Consider the following 8855-nt stretch of genomic DNA (forward strand, 5'->3'; position numbering starts at 1 on the left):
TCTGCCTGCTGCCTGGCCTTACTCCCATTGCTCTCCACCTTGGTTTTAAGGAAATAGTAGGTCCAACAAGTCTGCCCATTAAAAGATGGTTAGTAACCAAAAGGAATCCAAGTGAGACCTCTATGTGGATAGAGATGATCACAGAGAAGAGGGGGAAGGGTTATATAGAACAAAAGAGAAAAAGGCAGATGAGAAACACCTATCTGGTTAAGATTGGTCGAGTAAACCAAAGAACTTGTCAGACAGATACTTCTCTACAGCCTCAAAAAAATGAAAGAGAACATGATCCCTTCCCTGATGGCTTAGTCGGTAAAAAAACCCACCAGCAAGGCAGAAGACACAGGAGACATGGGTTTGAGCCCTTGTTGGGAAGATGCCCTGAAGTAGGAAATAGCAACCCACTCCAGTATTCTTGGGTGAAAAATCCCATGGACAGAGGAGCCTGGTGGGCTACAGTCCATGGGGTCTCAAAAGAGTTGGACATAACGGAGCTACTCAGCATAGCACGTGAACCTTCGGAGAAAGCGCTCAAAGACAAGTCACAAAGTGTCAAAAAATATAATCTCACAAAGAGGATGAAAATGAAACTGGTGGAACTGAAAAAATCCTTAAAGACAAAACAATTTCAGAAATTGTTTAGAAGTTGTATTAGAAGTAGCAAGAAGTGAAAATCACATGGCAGAAATTCATCAAGGATTTGGAATACAGCCTGAGGAAATGATCTCAAATCGAATGGAAAAGGAGCAAGAGGTAAAGGTGATTAGAGAGAATCCAGGTGTACATAATCAGGAACAAGAGAATATTAAAGAAGAAAAAGAAGACTCAAAGGTAATGTGTTTTGAACTGAAGTATGACCTGAACATGTACTTTAAATAGCAATCCATGATTAGAAAAATATTGTCCTGAATAGTCAACACACTATGATATAACTGGTTAAGTTCCTGAACTTTGACAATAAAAAAGAACCCTTTGGGTGTCCAGATGATAATGATAATAGTAACAATAATAGGTAAAGCCACCTACACAAAGGAGAAATTCAGACTAGCCTCATATTTCTCTAAAGTGAGGTGAAAGTGTTAGTTACTAAGTTGTGTTTAACACTTTGCAACCCCCTGGACTGTAGCTTGCCAGGCTCCTCTGTCCATGGAATTCTCCAGGCGGGAATACTGGAGTGGTGATGACATAAATCAAAGCAAGATCCTCTGATCCACCTCCTAGAGTAACGGAAATAAAAACAAAAGTAAACAAGTGGGACCTGATTAAACTTAAAAGCTTTTGCACAGCAAAGGAAACTATAAGCAAGGTGAAAAGACAACCCTCAGAATGGGAGAAAATAATAGCAAATGAAACAACTGACAGAGGATTAATTTCCAAAATATACATGCAGCTCATACAACTCAATGCCAGAAAAACAAACAACCCAATCAAAAAGTGGGAAAAAGACCTAAACAGACATTTCTCCAAAGAAGACATACAGATGTCTAATAAACACATGAAAAGATGCTCAGTATCGCTCATTATTAGAGAAATGCAAATCAAAACTACAATGAGATATCACCTCACACTGGTCAGAATGGCCATCATCAAAAAGTTTACAAACAATAAATGCTGGAGAGGGTGTGGAGAAAAGGGAACGCTGTTGCACTGTTGGTGGGAATGTAAATTGATACAGCCCCTATGGAAGACGGTATGGAGTTTTTTCCTTAAACTAGGAATAAAACCACCATATGACCCAGCAATCCCACTCTTAGACATATACCCTGAGGAAACCAGGGTTGAAAAAGACACATGTATCCTATTGTTCATTGCAGCACTGTTTACAATAGCTAGAACATGGAAGCAACCTAGATGTCCATCGACAGATGAATGGATAAAGAAGCTGTGGTACATATACACCATGGAATATTACTCAGCCATAAAAAGGAACGCATTTGAGTCAGTTCTGATGAGGTGGATGAACCTATTATACAGAGTGAAGTAAGTCAGAAAGAGAGATAAATGTCATATTCTAATACATATATATACGGAATCTAGAAAAATGGTACTGAAGAATTTATTTATAGGGCAGCCATGGAGAAACAGACATAGAGAATAGACTTATGGACATGGGGAGAGGGGAGGAGAGGGTGAGATTTATGGAAAGAGTAACATGGAAACTTACATTACCCTATGTAAAATAGATAGCCATCGGGAATTTGCTGTGTGACTCAGGAAACTCAAACAGGGGCTCAGTATCAGCCGAGAGGGGTGGGATGGGGCAGGAGATGGGAGGGAAGTTCAAAAGAGAGGGGATATATGTATACCTATGGGTGATTCATGTTGAGATTTGACAGAAAACAAAATTCTGTAAAGCAGTTATCCTTCAATTAAAAAAAAAAAAGAATACTGGAGTGGGTTGCCATTCCCTTCTCTGCAGGATTCTAGGATCACATTAAAAGTCAGAAAACAGTGGTTTAACAGTTAAAGGATTGGGGACTTCCCTGGTGGCCCAGTGGTTAAGAATCCACCTTCCAATACAGAGGACACAGGTCCGATGCCTGGTCGGGGAACTAAGAGCCCACAGGTTTTGGGGCAACTAAGCCCATGCACTGCCACTAGAGAAGGCTGCGTGCTACAGCGAAGACCCAGCACAGCCAATAGTTAAAGGTTTAAAGGAAAGGATGTGTGATGTAACAATTTACCAAGTAAATTGTTGCTTTTACCTAGACTTCTGGTCTTGATGGAATAAGCACTCCTAAGCCATTTTGTAAAAATAAAATTTCTATATGATGACATAATAAAAAAGGATAATAAAATAAGAATCCAGGAATAGAAGGTGTGTGGTATAAAAGGATTGGTGGTAGATCTGAAACCAGAACTAAAACTCAACAGCAGTGGGAATTATAGCTACAGGACTGAATCAGATATAGTAAACTTCGATTTTCACACCATTGGAAGGAGGATAATAGGTCAGAAACGAAAAGAAGTGTTAAGTATACTAATTTCCTTGCTTATTATCAGGAGTAAGTAGAGATCAATCAAAGAATAGTTGATAAATCAAAAAATAAAGAATTTCTATTGTTTAAAGTTATATAGGAAACCACTGGACCCACTCCAGTCTTCTTGCCTGGGAAATCCCATTAACAGAGAAGCCTGGCAGGTTATAGTTCATGGAGTCACAAAGAGTCAGACACGACTTAGCAACTAAACAACAACAACCACTGAGAGTTAAAACAGACCATAAACCTTCCAAACCACCAGAGAGGGAAACACACACATACAAAAATGCAAAAATATTTACAGGAAGTTGGGAAACAAAGTATTACATTAATAAGATACGATATAAAACAAGTTTATATTTATGAGAGGCACATATGTAATACATTTACTCAGAATGTTTGGGTAAAGCCAAAGCAGGCAAATGCAAACAAAAGCAAAGCAGGGGTCTTGACATTAATCTCTAGTAAGATTGAATTCAAATAAAAGATAATTATTTAGGACGCTCTGAAAAGTTATGTGGTCCTGTCTTGCTTCATCATTAGCTCCCAGCTTCCAAAATCTGAGAAATAAGTCCTGAACATCTTCTAATTGGTGACAGATTCCACACTCATGTCATCCAAACATCCCAGGAGGCAATATAATGGGAAATACTGTCCTTGCAAGTATTGTTGTTCAGTTGCTCAGTCATGCCCGACTCTTTGGGACCCCATGGACTGCAGCATGCCAGGCCTCCCTGTCCTTCACTATCTCCTGGAGTTTGCTCAAACTCATGTCCATTGAGTAGGTGACGCCATCCAACCATCTCATCCTCTGTCGTTCCCTTCTCCTCCTGCCTTCAGTCTTTCCCAGCATCAGGGTCTTGTCCAATGAGTCAGCTCTTCGCATCACATGGCCAAAGTATTGGAACTTTAGCATCAGTCTTCCCAATGAATATTCAGGGTTGATCTCCTTTAGGATGGACTGGTTGGATCTCCTTGCAGTCCAAGGGACTCGCAAGAGTCTTCTCCAACACCACAGTTCAAAAGCATCAATTCTTTGGCACTCAGCCTTCTTTACAGTCCAACTCTCACATCCATACATGACTTATGGAAAAACCATAGCTTTGAGTATATGCACATTTGTTGGCAAAGTGATGTCTCTGCTTTTTAATAAGCTGTCTAAGTTTGTCATTGCTTTCCAAGTATTTGTCCCCCCAAATTTGTATCTAAGTTAGACCCAAGTCCTAACTCCCAATATCTCAAAACTGACCTTATTTGGAAATAGAGTTTTTGCAGATGTACTTAAGATGAGATCATGTTAATTGATGAGGAGCAGTATAATGGGTCCCTAATCCAACATGGCAGATGTTCTTAAAAAGGGAATATGGATCCAGAGACACCGACACAGGGAAAATGCCAGGTGAAGACTGGAGCTGTGCTCGCATGAGCCAGAGACAGGGAGAGACCTGGAATGGATCCTTCCTCGGAGGCTCCAGGGGGAGCCCAGCCCTGCTGACACCATGATCTTGGACTCTGGGCCTCCAGGACTGTGGGAGAAGACATTTCTGTTGTTTCAAGCCACCCACGGTTGTAGTCCTTTGTTAAGGCAACCCCAAGGAACTCGTACCATCTGCAAGAGGATACACCCTCCTTTGTGATAAATTCCCAGTGACACCTCCAGCCAGAGGAGACATCTCACACCGCTGTGTTACATCCACTCATTCCTTGAGGATAAGGATTTTTCAGTTCATGAATCTGCCCTCTGCACACAGTAGACCCACAGTGAAATGATCCTCTCGGGGGCAGAATGATGGAAATCCACAGGTGTAACATACCCAGATACTTGGGGTTTCAGGAGGTGAGGCTCAGCAAATACGAAAAAGAGAGGGCACTTCAAAGTGATCCTGGCACAATCTAAACTGAAGATCCATCCTGAACCTTTGAAAGTGAAAGTGTTAGTCGTTAAGTCATGTCCAAATCTATGCGATCCCATGGACTGTCTCCTCTGTTCACAGGATTCTCTAAGCAGGAATACTGGAGTGAGTTGCCATGTCCTTCTCCAGCAGATCTTCCTGACCCAGGGATTGAACCCAGGTCTCCTGCATTGCAGGCAGACTCTACCATCTGAGCCATCTGAATCTTTAGGCACCAAATAACTCAACAGCAGAACTCATGGAGAGAAAACTACTAGAAACACAAAGAGAAATGCACCAGATTACAGAGCAAGCTCAGGGCTTTCCTGGTGGCTCAGATGGTAAAGAATCCACCCGCTAGCGCAAGAGATTTGGTTCAATCCCTGGGTCAGGAAGATCCCCTGGAGAAGGAAATGGTGATCCACTCCAGTATTCTTGCCTGGAGAATCTCATGGACAGAGGAGCCTGGTGGGCTACAGTCCTTGGGGTCACAAAAGAGTTGGATACGACTGAGTGACTAAACAATAGAGCAAATTCGTGCCAGTGGGTCACGAGGACCATGTGTGATGAATGGGTGGGGACGGTTGTGTACCACCTCTGTTTTGAGTCCCACGCTCAGGGTGCCCCCTGCAAACTCATATTACAACCTGGGCAGCTTGAATGGCTGTAGGACGACATGGGAACTTGAGAAAGAATAAATTAACACGCCTCAAAAGAATGGATTGTCTGATGTAACTGCCTACATTTGTGGGTTTTCCCTTTCTGACTGTTTCCTCTTCGTTTTCAGATCGTGGCCAAGAGATACAGAGATTTTGAATTTCCTTCTGAAATGACTGGCATCTGGAGGTACTTGAACAATGCGTATGCTCGGGATGAATTCACAAACACATGTCCCGCCGATCAGGAGATTGAACACGCATATTCAGATGTGGCCAAAAGAATGAAGTGAAGCTGAGCTGTTTTCTGTCTCCTTTCTCAGCTGTGTGAGCTAGACTATGGAAAGAGTGTCTCCTTTGCCTTTCCCTCCCAGTAACCATCCTTTGCAAAATAATGCCCATACTTTAGCAATGTGGATACCATAGCATGATCCACTCAACAGGAAATGATTCCTAGCCTTGTAATTTGTCAGCTCACTTGTGTATCTGAATAATACCAGTATCTCTTGTTATACACTCCAGTTGTCTGGTTTATGTTCATTTATATCTTTGGCATTCTGGGACCTTATAATCCATGATATTTAGGGCATGTGTTTTGCAGTTTAAGTTTCAAAGCAAATGAGGTTTGGATTCAAACCTTATTTATTATATAATCATGCATAGCCTATTTTTCTGCTCTAAAATGGTAGTTTAACTTTTTAAAAACAAAATAATTTTTATAATTACAAAGTGATACTCGCTTATTTTAATATTTGAAACAAAGTCAGAAGGTATGAAAAAGAAAGACAAAAGTCACCTAGAATTTCACTGCACTTAGATAACTACTGATAGCGTTTTGGTGAGTATCTTCCAAGCCTTCAGACTCTTTTTCACACACACGCATTCACACCACATATGATTTCCTGCCTTTGTGGTATTGTGTTAGTTTATTTTCAAGGACTAGTGAAGGGACACCCACGCGCGCACACACACACACACACACACACACCCGCCTTGGTAATACCTTGATGGTCAGCCCTAGAGGATCTAAAACAAAGAGATTTGGCACCACAGAGCTCAAGGGGTCGCTTGTAGCCAAGTTTCAGAGGGATGGAGAACCTCAGGATCCACAGAGACGCAAGGACCTGCGAAGACCAGCAGGACCGGAAGCTGTGGGAGGGCCCTAGCGCGACCGGAAGCTGTGTTCCTGCCTCCATGATGCCTCTGCCTCTGGTTCCAGGGAAGGCATGGAGGAGGGTGCCTCTTTGTGTCTCTCCTTCTGGCTCCCTTTCGGGGGCCTTCTCTTGATCCCTCCCTCTCAGACACCACACCTGCAGGAGGACTCTGAACGTCATTTGTGTCGCAGAACCTCTTTGTCCCCTGTTGCACCGTGGACCAAGCACATCTCAATTCTTCAGATGGCGTCACACCCACCTCTTCGGCCATGATGTCGTGTTGGGCTAGCCTGGGTCCTGCTGTTTCTCTGCTCTCTCTAGCGTCATTTTGAGGTCAGGCAGGGAAAATCCAGGGAGATTAAATTCTTGGTGACTCCTCTTGGGCAGTTCTGGTAAATAGGCAAGCTGGGGAGGAAGTGGAAAGTGCTGAGTCAAAAGAGTGTTCTGGTTCATCTGTGACTTTCTCTCCCCCACCCCTGAGCCAGCCTCACAGTGGCAGCTGTATGTGGGGGCTGGGTTCCTACTCAAGGCTTGGAGGACGAATGGGAGACTCCTTCCATGATCATCTAGACTCCCAGGGTTCCAGCGTTATCCACCAGCCTGTGTCCTTTTGACATTGGCACACACCTTCCAGAAAACTCGCTTCTGGAGTTGGAGGCAGCATATGATTGATGTTAAAAACTCGTTAGGAAAAACATATACACCTGCTCACTGGGTGATTCATTTGGAAAAAAAGAAGATGCGTAAACATTCTGAGATTTCTGGGATTTAGAAAAAGGTGTCCAGTAAGAGGAACAAAGCTCTTCATATGGTGGCTACTTTCTCTTTCCTCTTACTGGGTGCTATGGTTTAACCAGGGGCAGCCAAACTCCAGCCCTCCACTTGCTTTGTTAGCCATTTATTTTAGGAAGTTGTGTCTGGCATGTGTCCCTGTGATTCTTGTTTAACATCTGTTTAGGAGTCAGGTTCTGAAGATGAGTTTTACCATGTTACTTTTAAACTTAGTAAATGAATTGACTACCTGACGTTACTAGTGCCAAGTTTGTATTTTTAGAGGTTAAAGCAATCTACGTAAACCCTTTGTGCCTTGCAAATTAAACAAATTATGAAAACATTTATGTGGAACCAATATCTTTAATTTTTCTTTATTTTACTTTGCATCCTCCCCTGAGACGATGTGTGTGTGTGTGTGTGTGTGTGTGTGTGTGTGTGTGTGTATTGCTTCACCCGATCCTTTGCCTGATTAGAAAAGATGGGGAGTAAGTCACAGGATGTGATTTGCCCCAGGACACCACTAAAATGACCTTGACCCACATCATCCTAGGAATAAGCCTACATTACACTATTCTTTAAAATGAAAAGGTAGGATGGGATTTCCCTGGTGGTCCAGTGGTTAAGAATCTGCCTTCCAATACAGGGGACACAGGTTTGATCCCTGGTTGGGAAGCTAAGATCCCACAAGTTGCCACACAACTAGACCCATGCACCACAACTACTGAGCCTGAGTGCCACAACTGGAGAACATGCACCTCCACAAAGACACAGCACAGCCAAAGTAATAATAATAATGTTAGAAAAGATAAGATGGGATAGGAGTTAATACTTACGGAACTTTAGAAGGGGGACCCCCACTGAGAAAGTGAATGGAAATGGACTTCCTTTAAAATGATGAGAGTGTGTCTTCCCTGGTGGTCCAGTGGTTAACACTCTGTGCTTTCACTGCAGGGCGAGTAGATTCCATCCCTGGTTGGGGAACTGGCATCCCACATGCAGTGCAGTCAAAGAAATAATAGTAAAATTGCAAGAGCAATTTTAACTAGAAAGTATTGCTGTTGTTGTTCAGTCACTAAGTCGCGTCTGAATCTGTGAACCCACGGACTGCAGCACACCAGGCTCCCCTGCCCTTCACCAACTCCAGAGCTTGCTCAAGCTCATGTCCATTGAGTCGGTGATGCCATCCAACTATCTCATCCTCTGTCGTCCCCTTCTCCTCCTGCCTTCAGTCTTTCCCAGCATCAGGGTCTTTTCCAATGAGTCAGCTGTTCGAATCAGGTGGCCAAAATATTGGAGCTTCAGCATCAGTCCTTCCAATGAATGTTCAGGGTTGACATCCTTTAGGATTGACTGGTTATCGGTAGTTAAATTAGAAGTTATCTGTATTAGAATTGTGACCCA

General features: G+C 42.9%; 1 protein-coding gene across 2 annotated transcripts in view; it reads left to right on the forward strand.

The window, feature by feature from the left end:
- CLIC6 (chloride intracellular channel 6) overlaps window positions 1-7794 on the forward strand; it is a 52487-nt gene extending 44693 nt beyond the window's left edge. For both annotated transcript variants that reach the window (XM_081558852.1, XM_081558842.1), the window contains one exon: window positions 5658-7794. In XM_081558852.1, coding sequence (XP_081414978.1) covers window positions 5658-5819 — 162 coding nt within the window. In that variant the 3' untranslated portion in view covers window positions 5820-7794. The remainder of the gene's footprint in view (window positions 1-5657) is intronic.
- Window positions 7795-8855: the final 1061 nt, after the last annotated feature.

Source organism: Giraffa tippelskirchi, chromosome 2 (assembly GCF_054371585.1).
Source record: "Giraffa tippelskirchi isolate mGirTip1 chromosome 2, T2T-mGirTip1v1.2.pri, whole genome shotgun sequence".
NCBI lineage: Eukaryota > Metazoa > Chordata > Mammalia > Artiodactyla > Giraffidae > Giraffa > Giraffa tippelskirchi.